The 15,171-nt window shown below is 43.6% G+C and overlaps 1 protein-coding gene across 5 annotated transcripts in view; it reads left to right on the top strand.

Annotated features, from left to right (window-relative positions):
- PRLR (prolactin receptor) overlaps positions 1 to 15,171 on the top strand; it is a 155,748-nt gene that overhangs the window by 127,767 nt on the left and 12,810 nt on the right. For all 5 annotated transcript variants that reach the window (XM_058564253.1, XM_058564250.1, XM_058564254.1 and 2 more), the window contains exons 3-4: positions 12,282 to 12,392; positions 15,001 to 15,133. In XM_058564253.1, coding sequence (XP_058420236.1) covers positions 12,323 to 12,392; positions 15,001 to 15,133 — 203 coding nt within the window. In that variant the 5' untranslated portion in view covers positions 12,282 to 12,322. The remainder of the gene's footprint in view (positions 1 to 12,281; positions 12,393 to 15,000; positions 15,134 to 15,171) is intronic.

Genomic DNA, 15,171 nt, shown 5'->3' on the forward strand with positions numbered 1-15,171 from the left:
CCCCACCCATCTCTCTGGCTCTGAAAAAGGAGTATTTCCATGAAATTGCCTTTCACCCACTTGTCAGAAGCTTAATGGCAAATAATGGCTAGTCTCCCCTAGGTATTTTAAATGACCCTAAGATGGACACAGTAATAGAATTCGGAGAAGTGGGGAGAATTCCTAAAAACAAGTGAGCAGATGATGGAACATCAAGAAGTGCTGAAATCACTCTTTATTGCCCGAAAGATGAGGCACATGCTCAGCCACACACATTGTTAACACAGGGAGGCTGGCTGCCAGCAGATGCTGAAAATTTCCAAGCAATTTCTGTATTCCACCCTAGTTGGGACCTTTCCCATGTGTTTACACCACTAAGTGCCAGGTTTGCATTAGGGGATTGTTTTGTGGTGTTAAAATTTTTACGGGAATTGTTTTCCATCTCAATTACAAAAGTAATAACTTTTTATTTTATTTAGGTATTTTAGTGATATTTTACTTAATTTTATTTTATTGCAAAAGTAATCATTTTTATTTTAGAATCATCCTCCCAGGGATAACTACCACTAATATATTGGTGTATATATACTTTTTGTCTTTCTTCTGTACACATGTGGAGATACACATATTAGAATTGAGGTCAAATACACCTACTTTCTGTACTCAGTTTTCTTTTTCCTTTTCACATGTTTCCATATCATTAAAATTTTTTATCACTTTTTTTTTTTTTTGGTGAGGAAGATTAGCCCTGAGCTAACATCTGTTGCCAATCCTCCTCTTTTTGCTGAGGAAGATTGGCCCTCTGCTAACATTTGTGCCCCTCTTCCTCTAATTTGTATATGGGAACACCTGCCATAGCATAGCTTGATAAGCAGAGCGTAGGTCTGCACCCAGGATCTGAACCTGCGAACCCCAGGCCGCTGAAGCAGAGCACGCAGACTTAACTGCTATGCCACGGGGCCAGCCCCTTACCACATTATTTTAAAGATTAAATAATATTTTGTTGTATGCCTATACCATGACCTAGTTAAATAAGCCCTTATGATTTGACATTTAGATTTCCTCCAATATTCTCTATTTATAAATAGCACTGGGGGGATTCTTTTTATACAGAATTGTTTTTGCACATCTCTGTTCATTTGGGATAAATTTCTGGAAGTATATTTTCTGATTCAAAGTGCTATGTTCTTAAGGCTTTTAATATACATTACCAGAAAGATTGCACCAATTTACACTCAAAAAGTCAAGGTGTCAGTCCCACCTCTACCACTGGGCGGCTGGAAATGTTTGCAAACTCAGTGATACCATTCTGAAATCTCACAGGATTGGGAAAAGAATAAAATAAAATATTTTATATAAAAATATTTTGAAAATTGAAAATCCTATTAAAACACACTGCCATTATTATCCATTTTTAAACCACCCCAGAAAGACAAGGCATTACCTCTCTCACCCACATAGTCCAATGATTAACAGCCCTTTAGCGAATAAAACCCTTACCAACTTCCCTCTAAATGCAACTGACTACCTATAAATTTCATTTATTCAAAACCATTTACTGAGCACTGCTATGGATTGAGCTTTGTAATAAGCATGAGGAATATAGAGGGAAAAAACAAACACAGTTCTTTACATCAATGAGCTACTAGCCTGGGTGGGCGTGGGGAGAAAAAGAGATAAATCAGGATTCATTATCAGTTCTATGGTAGGGTCAGGTCCTGGGCGCTCTGTAGACAGGGCATCCCCCACTTTGGGGAGACCCAAGGAAGTCCCTGCCTGAAGGAAGGAAAGCTGAATCTGAGGATGAGAAGGCAGCTGGACTTTTGCTTGGGTGGCCATGTGCCAATCCTTATTGCTTCTGAAACAGTAGGGAGAAATCACATTTTCCCAGCAGCTATATTCCTGCATAGAAAAAGAGTCATTTCTACGGGCGAAGACTTGAACAAGCCACATTGTGGGAAGGCTAAGACCCCATGAAGCATACTTTGAGGAATGCTAGAGGGTTATAATCTCTCTAGAAATCAGCCTGGCATTTTTAGTCAGTGAGACATGTAAGCTGAAGCCAAGAGCAGGATTACTTGGGACTACGGAGGGGATTTTAGATAGGTGTAGAAGGAAGATAAAGGGCAAGATAAGGCAACTGACAGGGAGAGAAGCTTTGGAAGGGTAGACAGAGATGTCGAATACGGAATTTTGCCAAGTGTCTGCTGTGAAATATGGTACCTGTCTGCCCAAAAAAATCCTTGCTCGTGTTAATACATGAAGTGATGTAGGACTAACTGTGGCCTCCAAATAGGTGGAGAGTGGAAGGTGGAGAACTAGGGCTTCCTGTTGGAGGCAGTCACATCTGATTTGCTAATCCTTCATTCTGTGAGCATTTAAGGGCTACTGTGTGCTCAGAAGACTTCTGTTAAGCAGAAGCCTCTCTTCTGAACTGCACAGAATATTAAAGTGAATATTATCTGCTGCTCGTCCCATACTGACCCACTGGGCCCACTTGGGCTCCACGCGCCTGGCACACGCACAGAGCTTTAAAGAAAAGGCGGGGATTATAATGGGGTCTTTTAGGCAATCAAGGATATTCAGAAATGCATTCCAGAATTCTGGGTGGATCAGCCCCCCTGCTTAGGCACACCCGTGAAAAGCATCCCAAACCATTTCTATTTTGACTTGTAAATAAATTGGCAATTAACAGAACTGCGGGTATCAACAAAGCAACAAATTTCCCTTCCAAATTATATTGTTCTTGTGGTAATATTAAAATTAATTTCTGTCTCTGAAGTTGAGTTGAGAAGCATGGGACTACAAAAGTAGGATGTCTACCAGGCCAAGGATGAAAATCATTATGGATAATCTTCTAAGAAGAGTGTTTACAAATACAAGGATAAATTGACTACCGTTTTGGGTATTGACTTCCTAATCTTTTTTTTTCTTTGGTGGTCTCAGAGAGAGTTGTCTGGAAGACACACCATCAATTGTATGTTATACCAAGTGGTTGTTATTATAGTAAAGTAGTGAGTCAGGAATGATTTACTGGGTTCTGCCGGGCCAGTGTCATGGTAGCCAAATGTGCAGACATTTGCATAGGCCTACTCTATTTTAAATTTATTGCAAATACATTGGCACAAGAAGCCTAGCAACCAATTGGGAGTTAGGCCTACTGTTTGTTGATGTACACTAATGGGAGGGTGGATTTATTAAGAAATACATAAATGGATCCTTTTATAATTGATAATAGCACTTACCTTTTAAGATGTTAAGCATTTTATATCATTTTTTTTAAAATGCAGTTGTCTTACTTTGGGATACAGAAATGCATCACTATTCAAAGCTCACTTATCCAGCAACCACATCTCAGTTGGCTTTGTCACCCATCTGTCCTTGGGTTCAAATTAATGTACATAAATAGCTTTATTGGAGGAATCTGTAAGGTTTCAGAACATATCTCTCAGTAATATGGAGGGCCTATTAATTAATGCGAAGAATGTGTTGTAGAACTCAAGGTCAAGTGCTCTTTCAATGGATCTATGAATCAGAATAGTATGTTACATATGGCCTTATAAAAATAGTCAGTCAGTCATCCAACAAGTGTTGTTGAACACCTGTGGACATATATAAATGTGACAGTGCATAGGGGCTGAAAATGTGGAAGAAGCAAGACAGAGGTGACTCCGAAAGTTTGATGACGATATTCGAGATGGAACAGTGGTGGTAGGCCAGATGTCCAAAATTTCCTTCTTATTCACAGCTCTTCTATTTGGCTAAATATAGAAGTTACCATCTAAACTAAGCTGCACTGATTGTCTCTGAGTTGTCCATGGATTGGTCATGCTAAGTAAGGCTAGCCATTCTAACAATCATGCTAAGTAAGGCTAGCCATTCTAACACCCAACCTCTCTATATCTCAGAAGCTTAACAACCAAAGGTTTATTTCACACCCATGTACAGCTAATTTCAAGCTACCAACATGAAACCAACTGGCTTACAACATCCCTGAAAATTTAACAATTGCTTCCTGTGTGAACCAGCTCCAGTGCACCCCTGGGGAGAGGACTCTTGACCTCACAGCTCCTGACACACTGAGCCCTCCTCACAAGAAATGCCCAGTCCAGGTCTTTCCTCTTAGGAAAATGCCCTTTCTAGACCAGAGGGTGGAGGAGGAGCCAATTCTACCTCGTGCACCAGTATCTTCCTTCCCTGCTCCTTCCTGCTAGAGCTGGGCTTTCCAACTTCAGCTTGCATAAGAATCACCTGAGTCCTTGTTAATAATGCCCCTTCCAGTACAAACTTGCAACCAGTCAATAAATAAGTCCTAGAGATCTAATGCACAGCATAGTGAATATAGACAACACTACTGTTTTATAAACTTCAGTGTTGCTAAGAGACTAGATCTTAATTGTTCCCATCACAAAAAAGAAATGATAATTATGTGATGTGACAGAGGTGTTAGCCAACGCTATGGTGGTAATCATACTGCAATACAGAAATGTATCAAATCAACACAAGGTACACCTTAAATTTATACAATGTTACATGTCAATTATATCTCAATAAAAATTATTTTAATTTTCTTTTAAAATGCCCCTTCCTAGGCCCCACCTTCCAAAACTTTTGACCCATTATATCTGAGATGGGCAGTGGTGCCCAGAACAGACTCTAGAAACAGTGCCCCAGGAATATTCATTGCGATTGAAGGACCATCCCTGGATTCCCATAGCACCCTGTATCAGAACCGCCTTTGGGTAGGAAAGTGTGCTGAGGGAGGTCTTTATCAGGAAGAGGGCTCAGAACCCGTGGCCCCAACATCCTCGTTTCACCCCAGCCATGGCCAGGTTGGACTTTGTGCATCTGAAGCTTCTGTAAGGTAAGGGCCACTGCTCATTTGTAGCCATCAAAAGCAGAACTCGTGGTGGTTAACAACAAGGAGCCCAACTGCTGAGTTCCTCTCCCTCCATACACCACTTACTAGCTCTGTAACCTTGGACAACTCACGGAGCCCCTCTGGGCCCCGGGGTCCTCATCCATAAAATGGGCATATTAATAGTACCTACATCTCAGGTTTGTTGGGTGGGTGAATTGAGTTAACAAAGCCAAGTGAGTGCCTGGCATATAGTGTGTCCTATACCAGGGTTTACTGATTTGATCCCCACACCGTTCTGAGCACACTGGAGGCTTTTAAGATAAGGTTGTTGGGTTTAAACCACTTACTCCTTCGAGCTTCAGTTTCCTCATCTTAGAAATGAGAGCAATGATATAGTTGTAGAAATAATTATAATTATTATTATAACAATGACGGCTTACCTGCCCACTGCACAGGATTATTGTAAGAATAAAATGTGACGATGATGTGAAAGTGCTTTACAAACTATAGATCACCATGTAAATAAAAGTTTTGTCATTTTATCTCTGATATTGTTGCTAATTTGAGGAAGAACTCGGAGTCTAAAGACTGGATTCCAGTTTCTGCTGTGCTGCCTGCACTATGTGGTGATGGACAGAGCTGTTTTCTTCTCTGAACCTCAGTTTCCTCTTCTGTCAAATGGAGCCTTCTAGCAGAGGCGTCATCTCTGTTAGGTGACATCATGATCGTCAGTGGTTCCCAACCCTGGCTTTACATTGGAGTCGTCGGGAGAGCTTTTTAAAATGCCCACGTGGGCCAGCCTGTGGCTTAGCAGTTAAGCGAGCGCGCTCCGCTACTGGCGGCCCGGGTTCGGATCCCGGGCGCGCACTGACGCACCGCTTCTCCGGCCATGCTGAGGCAGCATCCTACATACAGCAACTAGAAGGACGTGCAACTATGACATACAACTATCTACTGGTGCTTTGGGGAATAAAAAGGAGGAGGATTGGCAATAGATGTTAGCTCAGAGCTGGTCTTCCTCAGGAAAAAAAAGAGGAGGATTAGCACGGATGTTAGCTCAGGGACTGATCTTCCTCACAAAAAAAAAAAAAAAATGCCCATGTGCCAGTGGGCTCAAGTCTGAATCAATTAGTCAGAATCTCTAAGGACAAGGCATAGGATAGGAGTCAGTACTTATAAGAAGGTCCCTACATAGTTCTAATGCGAATCCTGAATTGAAAACCACTGATGTCTGTGGAACAGCTTTGCAAACTGCAAAACATAATGTACAGTTTATGTTTTTTAAATGTTATTAGTTGACTGATGATCTTATGAGAGACTGGATCCTCTGAAAATCAGGCCAACGGGTATTTTCCACCATCTGTCTTAAGTGTGCCTGGCCAGGGAGAATTGAAATTCACCCAGTTCCTATTCTTGCCTCTTGCCTTCAAGTCAAGAAAGCCGAGTGAAAACAAGCCTCCCTCAGCTCAAAGATGCTGCTGGGATGCTGTGGGAGTGAGTGGAGTTGGTGTAACTGGATTTGGAAGCGATGCCTCCAACCATGGGGACGCATTCAGTGTTCTGTTTTATCAAAATGACTCCAGTGCAAAGCCACGTACATCACAGTGTGACAATTTACCCCACTTAGGTTAGGAGCCAGGAGATTTTTCTATTGAAGTCCCCATTTGTGGTACCAATCCTGAGTCAGCTCCAATTTGGACAAATGCTGTCTCTGCTAATCGTCTACCTCTTCTAGCACATGGCCATCGTCATGCACAGCACATTCCCTCCTCTTGGATGTGTCTTCACAAAACAGAGTCTTCAAGAAATTCTTCCTTCAGTGGAATCTCTGGGGTTCATGGAAGTGAAGGGAGAGAGAGTGTCTGGAATAAGAGGGGGACATTTTATATCAGTCTGTGTACTATTTCTAATAACTTTCACACAGTCATGATGTTCTTACTAAACTGCCAGGCCCTGACGTGATGGACATTTCATATAGAAGTAATTCCATACTTCCATACTTCCATATAGAAGTGGAAAGTTCCAGATGTTTCCCACCAAAGGGAATCTCAAAGCAGGGAATAAGATGGAAACTTGTTTGAGAAGCAATAAAATGTAAACTTGATAAAGGCAGTGATAAAAAATAATAATAATGAGTGATCACATGCACAAGGGTCCTGCTGGGAAAGTTCACAGACAAATGTGTAAATATGTGGTGTGGGCTATGTCATTGCTGTGGGCACATGTTTGCGTGCAACACAGGAAGAGCTAGAACCCTCATCTCCCCACCCTCGGGCCGGGGTTCTCAACACTATGTCTTCAACTTTCAATGTTTGCATTAAAGAGCAGCTGCCATGTTTCATTGAAACCTCTTCAGATTCCCCTGTCAAAGACAGAAGACTAAGCTGGCTCCAGGTCTAGTGTTTGCTAATACTAGCATAGGACCAGTTCTTTTGTATGCAGAGTTTCACTCCATATCTTAGAGTCTTGTTCTGCTTTTCACCTTTAAGACTTCTTTGATTCACTTATTCATCATTGACCACTGATTTGTGTAATGGCCTTAATCTTGAGCCTGGTGTGAAATATCTAATCCCTCCTGCTGCTTTCCCCACCCTGAGCAGATTATGTCCTCTGTTTTGGGAACTAAATGTTGGCATTCTATATTGGAAAGACAAACCAGACTCCTGGAAATCAAAGAGTGCATGAGGGGTCCTCTCCCTGTTATTTTAGCCTCAGGCCATCTAACCTAGATGGAGCAGCAGGTAAGGAGACCCAGCAGGCAGAGCACCTCCACCCCAAAGGAAGCACCTAACATAGTTCCTAACATTTAAAACAATGGGTGAATGTATTTAAAATTTGTTTGCCAGAAATGAGACTTTTTGCATTTTTAGGACAAGAAAAGCATTTGAAATTTAATCTGAACTCATAGTCAGGAGATATGGCAAGCAGTGGGCTAACCATTTTGGGTAGAGAACTGAAGTTGGGGAGGAGCGCAAAGTGACTATGAAGTGTGCAGGGCTTCCCTCTCATCCGACTCTTGATCAGTCTTAGCCAAACCCAAAGTTTGCCAAAAACTGGAAATAACTCAAATGTCCATCAGAGTAGAATGAATAGAGCCAGCCCTGATGGTCTAGTGCTTAAAGCTCCACGCTCTCCACCTCAGCGGCCCAGGTTCGTTTCCCGGTCGCGGAACCATACCACCCATCTGTCAGTTGCCATGCTGTAGCAGGGGTTCACATAGAAGAACTAGAAGGACTTATAACTAGGATGTACAAGCATGCACTGGGGCTTTGGAAAGAAGGGGAAAAAAAGAGGAAGATTGGCAACAGATGTTAGCCCAGGGCGAATACTTGCCTGCAAAAAAAAAAAAAAAATGTAGAATGAATAAATAAATTATGATTTTTTCATTCAGTGTAATATGAATGAAGATGAGTGAGGTGAAGTGAAAATGAGTTTTGTAAAACTACATGTAACAAGGATGAATCATACATGCAACAACATGGTATGAACAAAGCTGGACACACACACTCAAAAAGTGCACATTGTATGATTCTATTTCTACAAAGTCCAAAAGTATGCAAAACTAATCTGTAGTGTTGGAAATCAGAAGAGTGGTTCCTATGGGGAAGGGGTGGGTAGAGACTGGGAGGAGACACCAGGGATATTTCTGGGGCACTATTAGTGTTCTGGTTATTGACCTGGTTGTAACATGGGCATATTCACTTTGTGATAATTCATTGAGTATAATACTTATGATTAGTGCATGTCATATGTGGGACAGTCTTTAAAGAAATCCAGATCTTGGATTGGGCCCTGCTTGTCCATCAGGAATTGGGTTTGCAAGAACTGAGTAAGTCCTCAGAATCCCTGCCTAGCATGCTAGGTGCACGTCTAGAGTCAGGGGAACTGAGTCAAAAATCTGAGTAGATCATTGGAGCAACAGTGGCAGATGAGGCAGGCCAGGGCGAGGACTGCACTCACTTCAGGGATCATCTGACACCAGGTCTTGGGAGCAAGTCCCACAAAATGCTAGAGCTGAGATTGCTGGCATTCAAGATTGGCTAAGGGGTTGGGTGGGCCAGAATATGCAGATGGAGTCTACAAGTGGGTAGACAGTGGGGAGTGGTGTGTTGGGAGCTCAGATCTGTTATTTTTAACTCTCAGCAGGCCACACTGACTTTTCTCCTATGGCATGTCCTTTCTCCTGTGGATAGTGGGATTGGCCCACGCCACATGGGACTGTGGCCCTGATTTTCAATCCGGGGAGAATGGCTCTTATTTCTCAGAACAGCAAGCTGCCAGGGCATAAATTGCCAGAGTTCTTTCTCAACTGTTGGCCTGTGTAGAAGAGACTTGGCTTAATGGAAGAGGGTGATAAAGGGAAGCTTCTGGAAAGAGAAAGTCTGAACAGGATCAGCATTGATGCAGAGCGAATGAGGAGGAAGAGGGTTTTTGTGGAGGTCAGACCACAGTGGGATATAGTGCGGTGGGAAAGTATATTTGAATAAGATAATGGAGGGAGCACAAAGATAGGAGGGTCTTTGAGGATTCAGAAGCCAGGAAGTTAAGGTAGCTCGTCGTGGGCAAAGTGTAGGGGCTGCTGGCTTGCTACAAACCTGCTCTTCAGTTCCATGTCTTGCATTTCTAAACCACAGTCACACCCAGGGAGCTAGTGGGGAATGAAGTAAAGAAAATTGTCCTCGGGCAGAGGTGTAAGGCTGATTTTTTCCTAATTGGACTCCAAATATTTGGAGTCATTCACCGCTACAACCATTGATACAAGCAGGGTGTGGACCCTCTTTGAGTGTTCCAGTTCCAATTGGGGTGAGTAAGGGGGGCCCATGATCAAGATCCTGCTTGCAATGGGGGAGTGAACTCAGAGAGACAAAAACCAAATTTATCCCCAGCCTAGAGTCCACCAGCCATAAAAAAAAATGGTCAGTGGACAGAAGGCAGTGTGCCTAGTGCTGGGAAAAACCACAAGGTGTGATCAGGGTTAACATTCAGCATAGTTCCCTTAGGAGCGAGCAGTTATAATTATGAAGGTTTACTTACCCCACTGTGTTTGCCCTGCTGGGCAGTAAAATGCAGGATGAGTTGGGAAATCATTATTCAACACAGAAATAACACCACCATGAGTCTGTCTAATTCCCTGGTGCAGGGGTTTCAAGGCATCGGAAAGTGGTAGCTAGTAACCAAATTCCAGGATATCTTAGGAAATCTCAGAGGAAGTGGTTTCTTTTTAATCCGTAAAATACTTCCTGAAAGTGTTTTTATAGGAAAACTTTATTTAGAAGAGTTTCTTGAAGCCTGGACCGGCACACCAGGAAGTATAGGGATAACAAAATCTGCTCCTTCCTGCCCCCACCCTGCTCCATCCAGATGTTTCTTCTGCAAAACATGTGAAACCCTGATTTGGCAGAGATGTCTGATTAGCATCTGACCTCGCCCAAAAGGTGTGATTTATAGCATGCTGATCTCAAGCATTTTGATGCAATGCCCAAAAGAGCAGAGAAGTCGCACTAAAAGGATCTTATGGAACTTCTCCAGCCAGTGGGTAGAATTCCCATCCCCAAGCCGGGATGAGATCACCAGATCCTCAGGACAAAGAACTCTTCTGGGGCTATACGTATCTAAGGAGGCTGGACTAGTGAGAGCAAAGCCAGTGGATCCTCAGCACACAGGTGGTGGCGGGTGGCTGAGTTGACCTCCCTGAGCCCTGACTCCATGCCTGCTCAAGTCTTGGTGTGGTGCTCCCTTTGGGTCACTTGCTGTTGTCGCCACTGTCTCCCCCAAGGAAGGAGGAATAATTGCACCATCAATCACAGAATGCCCGCATATCAGGATGATTTCCCAGATGCTCTCAGGTTTGCCGGATTTCCCTCTCCTGATGGCGTGTGACTGACAATTTACTAAACCTCTCTGTACTCCAATTTCCCCATCTGTTAAAAGGGGATGGTAGTAGCCTGTGCTACTCACAGGGCTGTTGTGAGGGCTGAATGAAATTTAAATGATCAGGGTGCTGGGCACAGTGCCTGGCCAGGAATAAGTGCTCCCTATGTGCTAGGCAAGATTTTAAACCCACGATGAGCCTTTAATAGCTTGATTTCAATTAGACGGTCCTGAGGGGTTAGATGGAGCAGCTGGTTTAGCATGTGTGACCTGGGGGTCAGGGGGGGTGGCATTTGGAAGGAATCTTGGAAGAGCAACTGCAAGATCCCCAAAGAACAACATCCTGACCTCCTCACGGGAGCCACTACTGAACCAGGAGCCTCAATAGAAGAGAGTCCTTGATGGCAACTATGCACCCCAAACCTCTGTTGTCGCTAAAATTTCTATTTCTGAGTATGTCTCAGAGGGAGTAGGAGCAGGTAGAGAAAGCCTTCAGGAAGTTATCCATTAGGTGGTGTCCAGCTGGCAGATGGAGAACTGCCCTCTGGCCAGGAGGGATAGGCAAAGGTTGGTCTTTTTGAGTCTCATCAAACAACACTCAGTCATTTCAAACGTCCCAAGATGGGCAGCCTTGCCCCCTGATGTTCTTCCCCTGATTTAAAAAAAATCCATAAAATTTAAAGGGAAATGTATGCCATGTGTTTCCAAGAATTATCACTTAGTTCATCAAATCTATTGTTTTCTGAGAGTTGTTTGGAGTCCAACAAGACTAATGAGCCTTTTTCAAATGTCTTTTAAAATCCTTTTTTTCTTAGAAGGACATTTAGAGGCTTTGAAAGTTATTCCAAGGGTAAAAATAATAATATTAATAATAAATTGCTCAAAACTCTAAACCCCAGCAGCTTCAAAATTTACTTAATATTCCAAAACCAAGGGACTTGAATTATTACTGGAGTTTGTCATTTCTTGTTTATGAGCTTTTCTAAAAGGGAGAAAGAAACCATACAGAGGTTTGCTAGAGTTCACTGTGTGGTTCACTGCCATAACTATAGCCCAGAAGACTTCCAGAACCTTCTCAGCCTGAACCTCCAGAGGAAGCCACTCTAACTTGGTAGCATCAAAGAGGCCAGGTTGGAGCCGTACTGAGTGTACTGACTTCTCAGCGTGGCTTATTTTTGGCTGGTGGATCAAAGCCCTCCCAGAACAGTTCTCTTGTAGGGCATACAATCTATGTCACATAAAATGGGTGATATACTGTTCATTGACTGCGAGGTGGAAAGGGAACAATTTTTCTTTGGGGTGTGTGCAAAGGAGCCCACTGCCACGTGGCTGCCCTTGAACGCTGTCATCTGATGACCTCTGGTGGTGGAATTTTTCCCAGCATGTGTGCATCGATGCTTCTGAGCCAAGCCATCCAACCATGTTACATTTTCCTACATTCCTTTCCTCCTGTTTTGTCATTCACATTAAGCAAGGAGCAAGAATCAGTTGCAAACACCCAGAATAAAGTGGTGCATGTACCTGACCAGACAGCCATTTCAAAAAAGTTGCCTGATGCCTTCTCTTTCAGTGAACCTGATACATTTCCTGTAGAAAGAGAAGGGAGCAAACATGAAGGAAAATGTGGCATCCACAATTGTTTTCATTTTGCTACTTTTTCTCAACATCAATCTTCTGAATGGTAAGTAAGAGACTGTCCTGCTACCTTTAATTTTCTGGGTGTTTATCAAGAGGGTGGAGAGTCCATCACAGTCCTCTTGCAATGCAGTTAAGAGAAATGAAAATGTCCATGTCATTTGCTGCTATGAAATTATTTACAATATTTTTAGCTTTCAAATTAATCCAAAAGAATTAATACAATTAATGCAAAATCTTGTCTCTATGCTCTGACTTCCATCCTCATTCTGGGAGTGCAGGGAAACAGCTCTACAAACGACAAAACCAGCCTTTCAGCCCAGGTTCTGTCGGTTACTAGCTGTATAAGCTTGAGCCAATTATCTAATGTCTCTGAGTTTCCACAGTTTCAGAGTGAGGATAGTGATGTTTCCTCCACCTCAAATGAAATAATGGATGTGAAAAATCTTTGCAAAACCGTAAAGAGATATAAGAGATGCTGTTACATGGCGGGGAATTGGTACAGCCCACTCTATTATCTATGTTAATGGAGGAAACGAAGTTCACAGCTAAACTAGAGTGAGTGTGCCAGTGTGTACTTCTGTAAGTATGCATCTGTGTATAGCTCTGTGTGTGTGTGTGTCATGTGGGCTCTATGTGGACATAGGTGTGCGTACCTGTGTGTATGGTGCCGATGTAGTTGTCCCTCTGTTTGTGTGCATTTTATGAGATAATGAGACAGTCCATTAACTTTAACTGTCTCCTCTCAAATGGGCAAAAGGAACAATTGACTGCTTGTAATTTCCCAACTTTATCCTGCTCTCTTGACTTTCCTGGATGTACTACTAATAACCAGTGAAATGTGAAAGAGACGAGCTTCAGAGACAGAGAAAAAGGAAAGCAGAGATCAGGATCATCCATAGGGAAACGTTAAGTACTCAAATCACCGACAATTGCCTTAACTGGCTTCTGCGTACGCTCATTATTGAGCCATAGGGGTTTAGGGGTTTTTTTAATAAACTTTTCTTTCTACTTCAGCACTCCTTCCCAGCCACAACAAAAAACAAACAAACAAAAAAAACTGCTTCAATCTGTGAAATTATCCTGAAGAAATTTTCCCTGGAGGACAAGCAGTGTTACAAATATTGGCAGAGCTAGCCCAGGGCTGGCCGGCATGGAGTTTTAAGGTTTTCTATAATTCTTTAAAGGTTTTCAGGGGGGCTGGGAGCTGGAGTGTAGCTCGGCTGCAGCTGACACTATCAGCCTGGTGTCCTCGGCCCCAGCCTGTGCACCGAATCATACTATTCCATTAAATTCTTTTTTTCTGGGCAGTTTTGCTTGGTGCCCCCTCTTCCCATCCATGTTCTCCTCCAAACTTGCTCTTTCTGATCTGGTGATCAGCTGGAAGTTTTTGCCTAGGACCCAGCACGAGGGGTGGGGGGACAAGTGTGGGAGAAAACTGAGAGATCCCTTCTGAGGTGCTGAGACCGATGCCTGCACGCTCTCCTCTCTGCTCCTGACTTCCTGAACTAAGCGCTCGAACATCCAGTTCAGCAGAAAGGAGGATCAACTGGGATTAAGTGGATGGGGGTCTGGGCTCGCCAGCCCAGCAGCATCAGGGCAAACTCCCAGGGCCACTCTTTCCCTCTTTGGCCCTGACAGAGAAGGAAGAGAAGAGGGGGCCCACTCTCCAAGAGCTTTGGGGATGGGACAACTAAAAAATTTCATCCCCTTGACGTTGTGTTTTCCACATGTACCCCACTCAGACCTTCTGTCTTCCAGCTGGGACTGGATACAGCTCTTAGATAATCCTCGTAGCTCGTAACCAGGAGAACAGCTACCCACTCCCTCACCTTACCATGCCTCCTACCCCAAACAGAACCATAGAATTACAAGGAAGCCCTTTGCCACCTCACCACATAAAGGCCCAAGGAGAGAGGGGGAGAGATAAGAGAAAAGAGACTAAAAACCAAGATTCAGAAAGGGAGGCAGGAGAATGGGAAGGTAGCGGTGAGACTGGGTCACAGGTCAAAGCTGAATGGAATCAAGGAAAAGTGAAGAAAAAAGGAAGGAAAGGAGAGAGGGGGGGAGAGGGGCAGGAAGCAGATACAGTGAGAGAACAAAAGATCGGAGATTGAGTTCACTGTGTGGGATTGGCAGAGAGATGGAGATGAGCGAGCAGACTAGAGAATGGCCAGAGAGCGTTGTATCAGCAAATCGTCCTCAGGAAGACGCTTGTGCCTGGGGGAGAATTCATTTTATGGTCACCTTTATGCTGTGGGAGGGTGTCAGCTTTATAGACTCCGTGAGATGAGAGAAGGGCCACACACTCTTCAATCCATATGTATCCATCTCATTCTTGATGCTCACTCTTTGTTGAAATATTACAGTTAGTCACTGATTTAGGTCGTTGGTATCTCCATCTCCCAGCACACGCACACACACACGCACCACGGCAAAGCTCTCTCCTAGTCCTGCCAACATCAGGGCAGCCCACAGAGGAATGTCGCTGGATGCCAATGCTTTGGCATTTCTGAGCACCTCACCCGTAGGCATACTCACCTCGAGACCTCATCGCCGGCCTGGTCTCATCAATCGCTTCTATCACAAGCAGAATGGTCAAATGGTTGAGTGCACCTTAATATTGACTCCAGCGGCTTCTGGCTTTTTTCTAGGACAGTTGCCTCCAGGAAAACCTGAGATCATTAAATGTCGTTCTCCCGAAAAGGAAACATTCACCTGCTGGTGGAAGCCCGGGGCCCAGGGAGGACTTCCTACCAATTACACGCTGACTTACCACAAGGAAGGGTAAAAAGTTCTCTTCTCTCCTATCAAGCCTCACACGA

The sequence above is a fragment of the Diceros bicornis genome, chromosome 20, assembly GCF_020826845.1.
Source record: "Diceros bicornis minor isolate mBicDic1 chromosome 20, mDicBic1.mat.cur, whole genome shotgun sequence".
NCBI classification, from domain to species: Eukaryota; Metazoa; Chordata; class Mammalia; order Perissodactyla; family Rhinocerotidae; genus Diceros; species Diceros bicornis.